At 41.8% G+C, this 16,550-nt stretch overlaps 2 protein-coding genes across 4 annotated transcripts in view; both read right to left on the minus strand.

Annotated features, from left to right (window-relative positions):
* The window catches only part of MGAT1 (alpha-1,3-mannosyl-glycoprotein 2-beta-N-acetylglucosaminyltransferase), a 76,177-nt gene extending 59,917 nt beyond the window's left edge, over window positions 1-16,260 (minus strand). The window contains exon 1 of the mRNA XM_032628091.1: window positions 16,220-16,260. The gene's annotated coding sequence lies outside the window, so the exon portion shown is untranslated. The remainder of the gene's footprint in view (window positions 1-16,219) is intronic.
* ZFP62 (ZFP62 zinc finger protein) lies at window positions 101-16,271 on the minus strand. Of its 3 annotated transcripts, XM_032628065.1 has the most exons (3): window positions 11,287-11,790; window positions 7,935-8,026; window positions 1,936-6,279 (listed from the first exon to the last, which is right to left on the minus strand). In XM_032628065.1, the coding sequence occupies exons 2-3, from the start codon at window positions 7,939-7,941 to the stop codon at window positions 3,563-3,565; spliced, it is 2,724 nt and encodes a 907-aa protein (XP_032483956.1). In that variant the 5' UTR covers window positions 7,942-8,026; window positions 11,287-11,790; the 3' UTR covers window positions 1,936-3,562. The 3 variants fall into 3 exon arrangements, with proteins under 3 accessions (XP_032483957.1, XP_032483956.1, XP_032483955.1); XM_032628066.1 differs by lacking the exons at window positions 7,935-8,026; window positions 11,287-11,790 and adding an exon at window positions 16,220-16,271 and having other exon boundaries at window positions 101-6,279; XM_032628064.1 differs by lacking the exon at window positions 7,935-8,026.
* Between the last annotated feature and the right edge of the window lie 279 nt (window positions 16,272-16,550).

The raw sequence follows: 16,550 nt of genomic DNA on the forward strand, positions 1-16,550 counted from the left end.
TCTTCAATCCTATTGCTATGCTCCCTAACGAGGTCAGTCTCTAAAGTACCCTGGGGGTGGGGAGGGGGATGGGTCTAGATTTGGGTTTTTTGTCCTGACGGTGTAATATGCTGGGAACCCAGTTTAACTTCAGAAGAGTCACCTATAAGATTCATCACCTTGGGTGAACCTGGCCCTATCATCCTCTCTCTCTCACTCTCTGTGGCTGGTGAAGTGGTGCCTAACTCTGCATCGTCAGCAAAGTCTGCGGCCTAAGCTGCTTTGGTGTTCACCTCTGATGACGAGATCCCACCTTAAAACAGCCCTACCTGTTTCAACTGCAGTCTTTTCAGCCTCCATGCTCTTTTAAGGGGAAGGGAGGGCACACCACCTGCATTTTAAAAAACAGGTGGGAAACTGATCCAAAGAGCCTAGACTACCTTCACCAGAAACAAAGTACTGTCTCACCTTTTCAACATCATTTTTTCTTTTCTAGACTTTGAGATTTTCCAGTCAAGATTTTTAGATTTATATACTTTATTTCTATCCTTCTAGTGCTTGCCCATGACATTTTGCCATATTTAACTCAATAAAATCTAGAGTTAAACAGCATCCTCCCCCTCCTCCTAAATAATACAAGCACTTCAGCTTGCTTTCACACAGATGTCCCAGCTTCCAATTTACCGACTATTGTCCAATATTCCAATTCTATTTATCTTTTAGCCTTGAGAATTAGACATGGCATTTTAAAAAACACAGTGTTTCAATTTACCTACACCTTGGCAATTTTATTTTTCTTGTATGTCAGACGTCCTCTGGGAGGTGGTGGTGGCTGGTGGTCCCTAAACCAGCTCAAGTCCTGAGGTGGCCTTGAACAGATGCAGCTGCACCAGCTCACTGGATCTGTTCTTCACAGTCTGTCTGGAGTGGCTGGAGACCTGAAGACCCCTCCTCATCTGGGATCAGTCCAAGAAGCACATATCTGGCCCTAGGTAGACTGTGGGCCCATTTTCCATGTGTCCAAGTCAACGGAGGCTGTAGTAGGAACATGAGCACGAGGAGGTGCTCAGTGGGCTGGGGCACTCAGAATCCCCATTCCTGTGGTAGCTGTCTTCTCCCTTGTTATTTAACCTGTGTCTCTTTCAAAAGTAGGTGACACATCAGGTCCAGGTGGAGCTCATGTAGATGTGTGTGTGTGAGGGGATTGGGAACTTCGAGCCACAGGCACACCAACAGCCCTGGCCACATGGAAACCTTAAGTAACCTGAACATCTAAAACAGTTAGAGCTGGCCCTATATTCAGCCAATGAAAAGATTGGTCGATGCTCAGTGACCACTGGGAATCAATACTCCATGGCCTCTTTCCTTTCTGCCCACTGTACACCAGAACTGCCAGGGACTGGCCACTCTGGACAGTGCATGAGCATTTCCAACGCTCCCTTTGATCAGGCCATCCTATTTTTCCCATTCTTCTCTTAAAAGGACCCAACTCAACATCCTGCTCAGATGTCATCGGTGCCTCCCTTCCCAGTAGGTGGAAGTCACTTTCCTTGGAAAGCCCACAGTTTAGTTCAGCATCCATTAGGGTGGCTTTGCTGTGGGTCTCTCTCCTCTATCTACTCCTGCTTCCTAGTACCTAGCACAATGGATACGCCTAGCAGATCCTCAACAAGTATTTGCTGAATACACTAATCTAAGTCTGTGGATAGGGTCAGGTTTGCCAGTGCTGCATGTAGAGAAGGACAAAGAGCAAGTGTGGTCATGACATTTCAAAGTGAAATTGAGTGGCAGAAATGCTCTTTCCCTCTCCCTTTTCTACAACCATCCCTCCCCCACCTCCACCCTCCTCCATCAAAACTTACCTTGTTTGGAGGCAAAGTGAAAGAAATACTTCTAAAGAGAGGTATGGAAACTGTATGTTTGGAAACAGGAATCCTAGAGAGAATCAGAAAACTATCTGTCCAGAGACTATTCTCTTGTAAAGAGTGGATTTTGGAGCCAGAGAGACCTGACTTACAACTCCGTCTCTACTGATAAGCCCCACCTGGAGTATTCTCAGACTTGACTTCTCAGAAGACTTTGCTTTTCACTCTTTGGGTTACCTAGTTAACAGTCTTACACATAGTTAACAATATTTTGTTAAATTCTATCTGTTCCCAAGAGAACTGTTTCTCTGTTATGACTCCTCACTCACACAGCCTGTCCACTCCCAGGGGTTATGATCCAGCCCTAGTATGAGGATTAATCCAATTTGCACTTCTCCTGGTGGAGGCACAACCTAATTTCTCATGAAATGTGAGCTACTAGCCCTGTGAGATGAGTCCCCTGGGCACTCCTTGGTTTGGATCTGGTATAACTTACCCCCCAAAGATAAGACACACAAATGGCTCTCTCTGTATGATACTCCACCTAAAGTATGTAACAGCCTGTTTACTTTTGAAGAATTCCTTTATTGGAGCTTCACCTTACCTTGCCACAACTATCTGGCTCTTCATGGCCGAGAGTGAGCCCTGAATAAAGTATTCACAACATTTTACAACAGACAATACACACACGCAGTGCATGAAATCTTTACAGTAACACAATCAAACATTTAACAGGATTGTTAAGAAGCATGAGTTTCCTCCTATTCCTCCATTATTGGTAGCTACTTAGCTTTTTAGCTCTTGCAATAAAATGCTCTCCTTCTCATCATTCCTATTCATAGGAATCCCTGAATCAATTCTTTTTGTGTAAGGTACAAATTCATGTTGAAGATGTGTTCCATTAGTTATTGAATGTGCTGAATTTCTGTCCATGGTATAACTCTTCATTTGTAGCATAATGTGTGAGGTTTTCACTTATCACACATTCATCATTCATTGAGAGGGTTCATTTGAAAAATTTTAAAGTTTCACCCATTCAATAACGTATAGCACAACATTACAACAGTCCAATCAACTTGAATTTATTTATGAGTGACTCTCTTCTATCTCCTGTTAGATTTATACGTCTACACTTTTTACATTTCCTACAATGAAATCCAAATTTTATCTCAGAAGTTGTCATCACTCCCCGCAAATCAGTTAAATCAAAGTTATTCTTCATGACCACTATGATATTAATTTATATTCCCTGAAGCCTGCCTCTCCCTGAATTTGCCTACTGGAGGTCCTTCTTGGATCTTTTCCACTGACCAATGGATAATTGGAATTCAAAGCTATACCTGAATTTCCTACATTTCTATTCACATAATTTACCCAAATATGAACTTTCTGATGGTGACTATGAGACTTCTAATTGAAGTCTTTTTCTCATTTGTGTTTTTTATGTCCAGAAATACCTACTTATTTTGAAGGTTTTCTCATACTCCATAACTTTGATAGGTTTTATCCCCAGTACGAACTATTTTATATTCCATAAGGGCTCAACTACTTTGACACTGGAACCTTCCTTCCTGGCTATGATTGAAAATCTCAGAGAAAAAAATTACTCATGGTTTCACTTATACTACGTAAACTATAAGCCATGAACAAGGACCTCAGACACTCTTATAAGATTTTTCTTCCATTTGGGTTCTCTAATACTAGATAAGCTCTGCCTCCTACAGAGACATGCTCATCCTGGTCCCATCCAGAGCATTCCCTCCCTCGTGAGTTCTCTTCTGTGATGCGCTACTATGACTTCCCATATTTGTTACATTTAAAGATTCCTCCCCAATATGGGTTCTTTTATGCTTGGTGAGATTCGATCTGATATTGAAAGCCTTCCCACACTCGTTACATTGGTATGGCTTCTTTCCAGTGTGGATCCTTTTGTGTTGGTCAAGGACTGATCTGTAATTGAAGGATTTCCCACACTCACAATTATACGGCTGCTGCCCACTGTGGACACCTTTATGGTTGATAAGACTTGAGTGTGAGATGTATGCCTTCCCACACTCATCACATCTATAGGGTTTCTCACCTGTGTGGATCCTTCTATGCACTGTGAGGCCTGAGCTGTTCCTGAATGCCTTCCCACACCTATCGCACACATAGGGTTTTTCCCCTGTATGGATCCTTTTGTGTTGAGAAAGGAGAGAGCTGTAACTAAAAGATTTCCCACACTCAACACATTTGAAGGGTTTCTCCCCAAGATGGACTCTTTTATGGCTTATCAGAGTTCTGCTTGAGAAAAAAGCTTTTCCACATTCATCACACGTGTAGGGTGTCTTGCCAGGGTGGGTACTTTTATGGTTAATAAGGCTTGAGTGTGAGATGTACGCTTTTCCACACACGTCACATTCATAGGGCTTCTCACCAGTATGGATTCTTTTATGCACTTTAAGGCTTGAGTTGTTTCTGAAGACCTTCTCACACCTGTCACATTCATAAGGTTTCTCTCTAGTGTGGACCCTTCTGTGTTGAGAAAGGAGTGAGGTGTAATTAAAAGATTTCTCACACACATCGCATTTGTAGGGCTTCTCCCCAAGATGAATTTTTTTGTGATTTATAAGGGTTCGGTATGTGATGAAGGCTTTTTCACACTCATCACACTTATAGGGCTTTTCCCCAGGGTGTACACTTTTATGATTTATAAGGCTTGAGAGTGAGATGTAGGCTTTCCCACATTCTTCACATTTGTAAGGTCTCTCCCCAGTGTGGATTCGTTTATGTACTTTAAGGCCTGAATTATTTCTGAAGGCTTTTCCACACTCATCACACCCAAAGGGTTTCTCCCTTGTATGAATCCTTTTATGCTGTTCAAGGGCAGAGCTGTAATTGAAGGATTTCTCACAATAACTACATTTATAGGGCTTCTCCCCAAGATGGATTCCTTTGTGGTTTTTAAGGCTAGAGCGTGAGATATAGGCTTTTCCACACACATCACACTTATATGGTTTTTCCCCAGTATGAAGCCGCCTGTGGACTTTGAGTCCTGAATTGTTTCTGAAAGTTTTTCCACACACATCACATACATAAGGTCTCTCTCCAGTGTGAATCGTTTTATGCTGAAGAAGAAGTGAGTTATAACTGAATGATTTTCCACACTCCTTACATTCATGGGCTTTCTTCCCAGGGTGAATGCTTTTATGGACTGCAAGGCCTGAGCTATAGCTGAATGCTTTGCCACAGACATCACATTTGTAAGGTTTCTCTCCTGTGTGGATCCTTTTATGCACTATAAGGCCTGAGCTGTTCCTGAAGGCCTTTCCACATTCATCACATTCATAAGGTTTCTCTCCAGTGTGGATGACTTTATGCTGAATGAGGAGAGAGCTATAATTAAACGATTTCTCACACTCATCACATTTATAAGGTTTATCTCCAAAGTGGATGCTTTTATGATTTAGAAGTGTTCTGCAAGTAATGAAGGCCTTCCCACACTCATCACATTCATAGGGCTTCTCCCCTGTGTGAATCCTTTTGTGGACTCTAAGGCCAGAGCTATTACTGAAGGTTTTCCCACAGATGTCACATTCATAGGGCTTCTCACCTGTGTGGATCCTTTTGTGGACTCTGAGACCAGAGCTGTTCCTGAAGGCCTTCCCACACTCACCACATTCATAGGGCTTCTCCCCAGTATGGATCCTTTTATGCTGGTCCAAAACAGAGCTATAATTGAAGGATTTTCCACACTCATCACACTTACAGTTCTTTTCCCCAGAATGGGTGCTTTTGTGGTTTATGAGGCTGGAGTAGGACATGTAGGCTTTCCCACATTCCTCACACTTGTACGGCTTCTCCCCAGTATGGATCCGCTTGTGGACTCGAAGGCTCGAGCTGCTCCGGAAAGTCCCCCCACAGTCATCACACTCATAGCGTTTTTCACCAGTGTGCATAATTTTATGTTGAACAAGTCGGGAATTATATTTGAAGGATTTCCCACAGTCATCACATTTATGTGATTTCTTAACAGCACTGGTTTTCTGCTGTAGAATGGGATGAGAGTTTCCATTAATGCTCTCCACACATTTGCCTTGTTCACTGCTTTTCTGTTCTATACAGACAGGTTGGTGTGTAACATGTTTTGAGCTCAGATGTAAGCTTTTCTCAGATGCCTCATCTTCCTGTTCTGTCTTTATATTTGCTGTATTCTTGGTTTTGCCAATCTTTTCCCTGATGCCACTTTTGTCTTCCTTCATTCTTTTTCCCTCAGGCTTTTCCATCTGATTCTCTACCTTGCTATCCCAATCACAAGTTTCACCAACCTTAGATTCCTGCATATGATCCTTGTGAAGACCTTCCACTTTTGGCCACACAGATTCTGCATTTCCAATATTTTCACACTTTTCAGTTGATTCCTCATCCTCAGTGCCCCTCGTCTTCAAATGTGACACTAAACCAAGAAAATGAAAATGATACCTTCACTTTAGAAGAAACTGAAGGAATTACATCCAAATTCACTCAACAAATGTTTATTGACTACATGCTGTGTGATAGGTACCATTTTTAACTGCTGGGGATACAGTGGTGGACATGCCAAAATTTCTGTCCCTGTGGAGCTAATGCTAAAATGCTAGAGCCCTGGATTGTCAATGGAACAGAGAGCTTTTCTATTCTTGCATAACAGCTTAGCATGAGGGCAAGTTGAAACGGGTTGGAATGACGCACAGAACCAAAGGCAACATTGATCAATTTCTGAAAAATGCCACCTAGTCTTGGAAAAACAAACAGTGGGTAGAAGTAATTTCTGAAAAATAGGAGACTGAAAGAGTAATAAAACAAAAGCTAAGAAGACATAATCAGCAGAGGGCAGGCAAGCAAAACTAAAGGAGAAATCAGTACATGAGTAGAGGTATTGGGGAATTGGTTATGAAATCATGAGGACAGTCACATCAGACTTGAGAAAGAAAACAAGCTGCTGCTGCCTGTCATTGGTGTGGCCCTCCTAGATTTCCCTTCCAAGGAAAACACTGACCCTGGAGAGCGGTTAGTCAGGGAGGAACTCTACATGGAAGAACACACTCTGGCTTGCCAGGCAGAGGCTTTCACTCCTACTTTATGAACAGGCTAACTGCAGTCAGAGCATATCAAAGATCAGAAGCTAAAACACAAACCATCAAGCAAAGGATAATAATACTGCCTAGGTTCAAATACCTAGCTGTATGACCTCAAGAAAGTTATTTAACCTCTTTATGCCACAGTTTCCTCATCTGTAAAATGAGGGCAACAGAACTGTTGTGAGTATTACATTAAATAACATATATAAGGTATGGAGAACAATGCCAGTCACTTGGGTAGTTCTATATGCCATACCATCTACTTTATTATTTAATCAAGGTCAGGTTACTGGATCAGGGCTACAACCTGAGGATAATCCACAGGACTCAGGAAAGGTAAACCCCTTCTCAAAGCAGATTTTAGGGCCCAGGCAGTGACTCTCTGTTCCCCTGAAGGCACTCTACACACAGCTGGCACTCCATCAGCATCCACCTGCTAAAAGACTGACTCTTGAGAACAAAAGAAACAGTTCTAAACTAGTTGTTCCCCAACCTTAGACATTTGTGATTAGACTTAGTTAAAATTCAGACTTCCCCTCTTACCCTGGGTATCAGACCCTCTTGGTTGGTACTCTGTAGTTCTACTTAGAAATGAGAAAGCAAGGGCACTAAAAGTAAGATATATACTCTGGAGTAGACACATATAAAGAATCACACTCATGATCGAACTTATGCTTATGGGATTGGAATGATGGACTCTGAATTAAAATTTACAGAACAGGAGGAGCTAGGAACCCAGAATATCACCAGGAAGATAAAACAAAGAATCACTCAGTAGACATTTTAAAAAGGTGGTTCTTCTGAGAAAGCTTCACAAAATGATTATTAAGTAATATTAGGTAAGAGATCATTAGAAGTCACTGAGAAATGCTGGCATGACCTAGTTCCTTGCTCCCTTTCTTTACTTCCTTGGGCAGAGCAGTCCATGCCATTTAAAATGTGAGTGCTACTGGGTGGGCAGTGGAATTCCAGACCATCAACAGCAACACACCGTTCATCTGAATCCTGCTCCCATCACATCAGAGACACTGCTCCATCCATTCCCTTTGGCCTTGGCCCCTCCACCTCTACTCACCCTTAGCCCTGAGAAAAGAAAGATGTTCAAGTTTCTACAGCCATAAAACTAATCCCCTAAAACTGCCAGGGAAACCCACAAAATTTGTCAGGGGGAAAAAAAGAAAAGGAAGAGCTACAAGGGAGGAGAACTAACCATACTAGATATCTAAATATGCCAAAAGGCTGCTATAACTAAAACAGTGTGGTACTGTTATATAAATAAACAGAATAGAATAAAAATTCAGAATAATCCCAATTACACAAAGAAATCAAGTATATGATAAAGATGGTATATCAAATTATTGAGGCAAAAACGGTCTTTTTAATAGTGTTGGAACAAGTATAAAGCCATTTGGAAAAAAATAAAATTAGATCTATTCTTTACACCATTCACAGGAATAAACTCCAAACGTAGCAGATCTCTAAATATTAAAAACACTATACAAATGCTAGAAGAAAACATGGGTGAATGCCTCCACAACCTAAGTATAGAGAAAGTTTTCTATGACCCAGATGCAATAAATGAAAAGATTAATAAACTGGACTATATAGAAATAAAAGTAAAATTGCATGGCAAAAATACCATAAGCAAAATCAACAAATAAATGACAAGGTGGAAGAAAATATTTGCAACATACATCATATATAAGTGCTTATATAAGTGATAATATCTCTAATATACTAAGAATTTTTAAAAGTTCAAGAAAAAGTCTAAAAATCCTACAGAAAAATGGGCAAAAGACATGAAGACAATTCACAAAAAGAAAAACTAAAATGGCCCTTAAACATGTTTTCAATTTCACTCGTAATAAGAGAAATGCAAATAAGAACTATACAAAGATCCCCTTTCTCATCTATCAGATTGGCAAATATTCAGAAACTTAACAATATGCTCTGTGGGTGAGGCTGTGGGGAAGCAGGCATTCTCATCCATTACTGGGAATGCAAACTGGCACAACCCCTGTTGAAGGAAATTTGCCAATATCTACACAACTATGTATGCATTATTCTCTAATCGAGAAATCCCATCTAGGAATTCAAACCAAAGATACACTTCCAACAATACAAAAGTATATATGCACAAAGTTATTCATCGTAGCCTTATTTTTAATTACAAAATTTGGAAAACTACCTACACGTCCAAGCACAGAAGACTGGTTAAATAATCTACAACAGCACATATACACACTGAAGAACTAAAAAAGAATGAGGAATATTTCTATAAATTGATAGGAAGCAGTTCCCATGATAGGTTGTAAAGTGAAGAAAAGCATATATGCTACATTCTACGTTAAGAAAATAAAAAAAACAAGCACACAGCTGCTTATCTTTTCAGTAATGTGAGAATCCACAGAACAGTGAAGCCTGTTACCTATAAGGGGTAGGGTGGGGGAACAGAACAGAAGGGACAGGGGAGAGAGATGCTCAGAGTACAGCTTTTTGTATAGTCTTTACCCACGGAAGCATGATCATGTTCTGCAGACTCAAAGAATAAAATTAAATCAATGACAAAACTGGACAACGGGAAAGTGAAACCAGAAAGTGAACAGAAACAAATTAACTCATTTGTGTTTCACATGAATACCATAACAAGAAGGAAACAAAAAAGAAACAAAGAACTAACCCATGTCACTTGGGTACATAGTATGTGACTATACTATATACTCTCAGTCTTGGGAAGGCTGGAGGGGGAAGTGGGGAAGAGCTGCAAACAATCCTTTTTAGCAGGTTTGCTTTCTGTAGTGGAATGGGCAAAACAACTCAGAAACAATTTTAGATCTATTATGAGACTGAGTAAATGTGTTGATTTAGTTGAGAGCCAGGGCCCTCCTGAGGAAGAAGGAATATAAAAATATGGAACAGGGGAAGATAAGAAAGAACCCTTTGTGGACAAATTGGAGGTACTGGTGTGAACTCATGATTTCTAAATTATATATAAATGTGCACATCATATAAATGTATATTCACATGTATTTAAATTTGTATGTATACATGTGTAAATGTATATATATTCTCTAGCTCTGTCTGCTGACAGCTAAGAAACAAAAATACCTGAGTTAACAAGCACACATCTAGCACCTTGTTCTGTGTCTCTACTACCATAACCTAGTAAAAGGAAGCAGGAGGATTCCAGGCTGGGGGCAGGATAGGTACAAAAGGAGCTGAGACATCCTGTTAGGCCAGCAAATAAGGAGATGCTTAAAACAAAACAAAAATGTGGGCACAAGACCCAGCTTCAACATCGAATATAGGCTCCATAATAATTATGTAAAGAATTGTAAGCCATTGAAAATAGGATTTCATGAGTACATACAGGCACAAACAGGGGAGAAAGGGAGGCCTCTTGCTGACAGCAGAATGCCAGGGCCGGTTGGTAAATGTGGAGGCAGTAGTAGAGTTGCAAGAAAAAACTCAGCCTTCTGCAACTATCAAGGTAAAGACTGGATCAGGGGAGAATTATCAATGGATTCTAAATCTAGGGAGAAATTCTGACAAGGAGCAGGATATATGCATGGTCTTAAAATATTCTCCCATAGACCGCAAGGGGTAAAATAGTAATTACACAGTGGAGAGTCTTGGCTAGGGGTCTTAAGTTAATATTGTCAGTGGGGGCAGATAAACATCATGTGCTTCCAGAAGTGATACCCTGAGAAGGACACATCACCTGTAAGAATGCATTACCTGAAATGAAACAGGGAAACATCAGGTAGATCAGATAAATCCAAAATAAAGAACATTCTACTAAAAGCTATTTGTATTCTTCAAAAATGTCATTTTCATAAAAGACAAAGAAAGGCTATAGAAATGTTCCATATGAAAGAAGCCTGCAGAGATTTGACCACAGATTCAATACCTGACCTCACCTGGATATGTAGTGAAGGGACAAGCTTTATAAAAAATAATCGTGCCAACTGATGGAACTGGAGTATGTATGATAAGTTAGGCAAAAGTAATATCAAATTTAAATTTATTCAAGTTGACAATTATACTGTAGTTATGCAAGAGAATATCCCTATAAATATACACTGAAGTGTTTAGGGATAAAGTAAGTTACCCTCAAATGGTTTAGGAAAAAAATAGATAGATAGATAAACAGATGGATAGATATGCATGAAAGAGCAAGAGAGAGAAGACAAAATGAAGTAGAATGTTAACCACAGGTAAATGAGTAAAGGGTATTTTTTTCACTATTCTTACTCTTAAAATTTTTCTACATATTTGAAATTATTTCCAAATAAAACGTTTAAAAATGTCAAAATGTAAATTTAAAATTCTCTCAACTATACCTTCCCCTCCAGGTACTGCTTTCGCCATCCTGTCTCCTGTTCACAGTTGTCTTGGAAAAGTGGTCTTCACGTCCCGTCTCCCCTCATGCCTCATCTATTTAATCTGAATTCTTCCACTCAGACCATGCTGCATTAGCTTCTTCAGGGCCAGGTGCTGACTCCCCCGCCTGCTAGCCCTTGGATGTTCCTGGCTCCCTGTCCCGTCTTGAACCTCTCCTCTGTGACTCTAAATGCTCTCCCTGGGCAGTCCCATATATATGCGTGGCTCCTACAAGCTGTCTTGTAGAACCTCATCTCTGGCTCACACTCCTCTCTTCAATTATAGAGCCTCATATCCACCTGTCTCGGGCACTTCTCTTTCCCTCACCACTCCACATCCAAAAGACCGCTTAAGACCAGCTGATTCCACTGCCTACACAGTTCTCATGCCGCCACCCCCCACTCCATTTCCACTGCTAGGGCCTTAGTTGAAGCCCTCCTAAATTCCCTTCTGAACTCCTGCCATAGTCTCCCTACCTTCGTTCTTATCCCTTTCCAATTCTCTTCCAATGACTGTCAAGAATTTTGTAAAATGCACACGTGAACACTCCCCAGTGGGTGTTCCCAGGCTACCCAGTGTGCTTGAAGCCTTCTGCATCTGGCCAGCTGGAATGACTTGCTAAACACCAAAGGGGCCATGCTAACTCACCCCTTGCTGACACCACACTTACTAATGCTTGACCCAGATGGACCCTTTCCCCTCTCTCTGACAGGCTAATTCTCAGTTCCCTTCATGTCCTCTCGGATTCCTTGTTTGATTGGCTGCTGACTGGCTGGGTCTACATGAAATCACAAATACTTCACTGTTTACCTCTCTAACCTAGGCAGACTCCAGGAGTCTCCCTGTTCTAGCCCTGCTTAACCTCCTCTGTTTGGGTGGAAGCAGAGTTTCCCATCATCTGATTGTAGTTCATCCAATCCCCTTAACCACAAATCAAAACAGAGCAATATAAACATGTAGCTTCATTGAAAACAGATGGTTTGCAATGAAATTCATATTAATCAATACTAAGACTAAGAAAAGTTCAGTCAAAAACACAGGCAGAAAAGCACTAAAACATAATGATGGTATTAGAAGTGGGAAGTCTGTGGGAGATACTTAGGTTACGAAGAGTGGAGCCTTCATGAATGGGATTAGTGTTCTTAGAAAAGAGACCACAGAGACCCCTTGGGGCCTTGGTCTTGGACTTCCCAGCATCCAGAACTATGTAAAATAAATTTGTTGTTTATAAGCCACTTAGTCTGCGGTATTTTGTTATAGCAGCCCACAAGGACTAAGACAGCTGCTAAATTGTAAAGACAGTCAAGAGAATAACAAAATATTAAGCTATCCTTACAAACATTACTGAAGATACATTCCAGTATCTCAGTTATCTCTGCGACTGAGCGTTACCCAGCAAACTTATATAATGATCCATATCCTACTTTTCTCTGCAGCCACTGGGCTAGTCCTAGGGACACAGAGATGGATAAAACAAGTCCTGGCCAATAAGGACTTGCAAACTAGTATGAGAGTCTGGCAGGAAAACAACCAACACGATAAAAATGGCAGACACTAGTCATGGATGAGGGAAGAAGGGGTAGGGATAGACTCTGCTTCAAAGAACTAGGAAGAGCTTCGAGAAGAGAGGAATAGTTCTAACAGAGGGAAGAGCAGGTGCAAAGGGGCTGGTGTCCACCACCCTCTGGACATCCGGAACAGAAGATGGCAGGCACAGCTGGATAAGTGGGCAAAAAGAAAGGCTGCACCAGGCTCTGCCCATCATACTAAGGAGTCCAGACTTGATCCCGAGGGGTTTTAGACAAAGAGGGACAAACTCGGATATGCATTTTGAAAGATCACTTATTCGATCAAATCAGGAGTTAGTAAAGGGCCAGACAGAAAACATTTTAGGTTTTGTTGGCCACATACAACTCTATTACTTGTTTTTCTTTTTTTCTCTTTGCTTTGCTTTTTAACATCCCTTTAAAAATGTAAAAACCATTCTCAGCTTGCAGGCCATACAAAAACAGACCACAGACCCAGAAGTCTACCAATTCCTGTTAGATAAAATCAAGGAATCAGAATTAATTTAGGATGGTGTGAGATAATGGCATTGTGGCCATTATCTTTTTTTTTTTTTAAGACTAAAGTATGCTAGGATAATATGGCATGATGTCTGGAATTTCCTTTAAAATACTTTAACAAAGAAAAATGTAAAAGGGAAGAGGGAAACAAATGTAGCCAAATCCTAATAACTGTTGAATCTGAGTGATGGATGTATGGAGTTCACTGTACTATTCTAGTTTCCAGTTATGTTTACATTTTTTCATAATATAAAATTAAAAGAAATACAGATCACTCATACTAGTTGCAATGGGAGAATGGATTGGGAGCGGGAGGCGGGGGGAGAACTGAGTCCTGCAGTCTAGAAGGAGGTTATTATAATCCAATCAAGACTGATGTGGTGGCTAGCTCATGTGTCCCCTATGACACAAGAAAGGAATCGCTCCAAAAGCACAACTCCTGCATACAGAGAGGGACAGACAGGTTTAATTTCTTAAAAGTTCTCAAAGCTGATGATGCGGAACTCCTCTCTAATCAGTTTTCAACAGAGAGAGAACTGGTTACATCCCAATAACCTAGTTACATCAGTTAACAGTTTCAGCCACAGAAAGCCATCCACTCCTTCCAAATTACACATGACCCACACCTCCGGGCAAATGTGTGCTTCATGCTGTTCATATTCTACCACCAATGCCTAGAAAAGAACATGCAGATAGTAAGAATCTGTCCGTAACTCTTACTATCCCTGCCCAGGAGAGTCAGGAGCCACTTCTCAAGAGTAGACAACTCACAAGAGAGGAACTGTGGCTCACTCTGGTTGAAAATTCCTCCCTTAACCACACAATTCAATAAGCAACAGGTGCGACACCTGCAGCTGCCGTGGATTTTCAGAGTACCAACCATATTCCATAAATCAATCTACCATCTGAATTAAGTGTCTTAAGTTCTTGGATATTATACTGGACTTGGAGGTGACCAGAGAAAGGAAAAGAGAAAATAAGAGGGAATGTGAGGGCAAAATGCTTACCAACTCAGAACACAGAAGTGGGAGGATGAGACGAATGAAAGATGAGACTAAGGAGTGAGAAAAGTGATACGCAGATGGACAGAGAGTACGATTTGTGATTTAGTTATTGCATTAAGTTTACGAGTATCAGAATTGTAATTGGTTAACATAAGTTGGTTCTACTGCTTAATCCTTATGATTAAAGGTGATTTTTCCTTAAAGTAAAAAATGAAATAGAGCACTCTCAAACTTGGTAGGGGAGAAGAGATTTCTAGTCATCCTAAGGAATAAGGTAAGCAAAGGAGATTTTCTGAAGCTAAAGGGGCAAAGACTGGCTTGAAGACAGTCATTAATAGATGGTTGATTAGGCTACTGTAAGTCTAAGTATCATAAACACAAGTCTCTGGAGAGAAAAGTTACTTGGTTTAACTTGTTCCTTAAACACTCTACATGACTTATTATAATAATGTATTGCCATATTTAACAATCTACCGATAAATGGCAGAGTTAATGTAAAACAAAATTTTTTTATCACTGTTAATCCCTTCTTTAAAAACCCTTGCTCAGATAAGCTCTGGTACAATGTCCCTGGGTGTGCCATTGTTTGATGTAACAAAGAAACTGGAAACAACGCAAATAGCCTGAATAGATCTAAAAAATTACAGGACATCCAAAACATCCAAACAATGTCCAGTCCAATACCACAGCAATGTATTAAAAAAAAAACAACAACAAAAAAACCCTTTGTGTTCTGATGACCTCTAACATAGATTTACCAAAAGAAGCAAGGGTCAGAACTCTGAACAGTACCTTACCACCTGTGTAAAAAAAGAGGAACTAACTACATTCAGATCTGCCAGTGTTTGCATAAAGAAACTCTGGGAAGATACACTCAAATAACCTAACACATGTGGTTGGTTATATACTGGGGTTGGGCCTAGGCAGACGTCTGGGCAGAAGAAAACCTTTTCACTGACATCTTTTCATATTTTTAATATCTGAACCATATGAATACATTACATAGTCAAAAACTTATTTAAGAAAAAATCCTCGTGTTTTCAAAAAGAAAACACTCCTGGTGGCCTCCTAGTCCAAAAGTCTTAGAGCAGCACACCCAGCCCCGACATTCCCCATTCCTAATTCACATCCCCACGCCTGGGCTCCCACAGGCTGTTCCCAGGTCTAGGAGCCTCCTCGACCTTCTTCTCCCTGGTACCTAGTCAATTCCTTCTCATCTTGTGAGAGGCAGCTACAGGCAGCCTGATCCCCTGTCTGTAAAACAGGTGAGCTCCCCTAGGGCGAAGGCCGAGAAGCGCCTCCCAGCGGCTCGATCCACACCTGCGGTAAGAGTCTCTCAACATCACTGCCCCATCAAAGAAAAATGAAGGGGGGGGGGTCCCTCCAACGCTTGTATTCACTCTCAAATCCCAAGGCCAAACTGAACTGCCACGGGGGCTTATTTTAAAGCACTAATTTTCAGTGTTCCCCTCCCGCCCGAAACAGCAGCGAAGAGTTGAAAAACACGGGTGCGGGGCCCCAGCCCTTCTGCACGCACCGGGTAGCCCCAACCCGGCCCTAACCCCCTCGGACCCGCCCGGAGGTGGGGCGTGCAGGGAGCCCATTATATTCCAGGGGCGAGCCCTAAACCCCTCGGCCGGCCCGAAATCTTCCCTCCCCTCCACTTCCCCGAACGCGCTTCCTGATGTATGTGTGGGGAGGGGGCGCGCTTCCTCCCGGATCCCGCCCGAGACCCGAGGGGTAGCTAGCACCCTGCCAAGAAGGGAAGGGCGTGGCAGGCTAGGGCCGGGGGCGGGAGCCCGGGCGGCCTCGGACTCACGTACTGGCTGTGGGGGCACCGCGGGAGCCCGGCCGCCGGCGGGACAAAAGCGCTGACGGCCCGGCCGGAATAACTCACGCCGGCTCTGGGGCACTTCCGAGTCATCTCTGGGAGGTTGGAGGACTGACTCGATGATAGTTCCCGTTTCGGGCACGTGACCCGAGGCGCTTCGCGACTGAGTGGGCGCAGAGAGTATTGTTCCTTTACTATTAAGATAAATTCAGTGCTCGTTGTGGCGCGAGCAGGGGGGCGAACTGACGAAGTTCCAGTTTTCAAGGACTTTACGTTCTGGGGTGGGGCAGATAATAAAGCAAATAAGTGGCTCGGTAGAATAA

This window comes from Phocoena sinus, chromosome 3, assembly GCF_008692025.1.
Source record: "Phocoena sinus isolate mPhoSin1 chromosome 3, mPhoSin1.pri, whole genome shotgun sequence".
In the NCBI taxonomy this organism is placed as follows: Eukaryota; Metazoa; Chordata; class Mammalia; order Artiodactyla; family Phocoenidae; genus Phocoena; species Phocoena sinus.

Coding starts and splice junctions, on each gene's coding strand:
- ZFP62 (XM_032628064.1), bottom strand. CDS start 11,314: ATGGCGAAAGCAGTACCTGGAGGGGAAG. Junction 6,280..11,286: donor AGCAGTACCTGGAGGGGAAG/GTATAGTTGAGA, acceptor TTCTTGGTTTAG/TGTCACATTTGAAGACGAGG.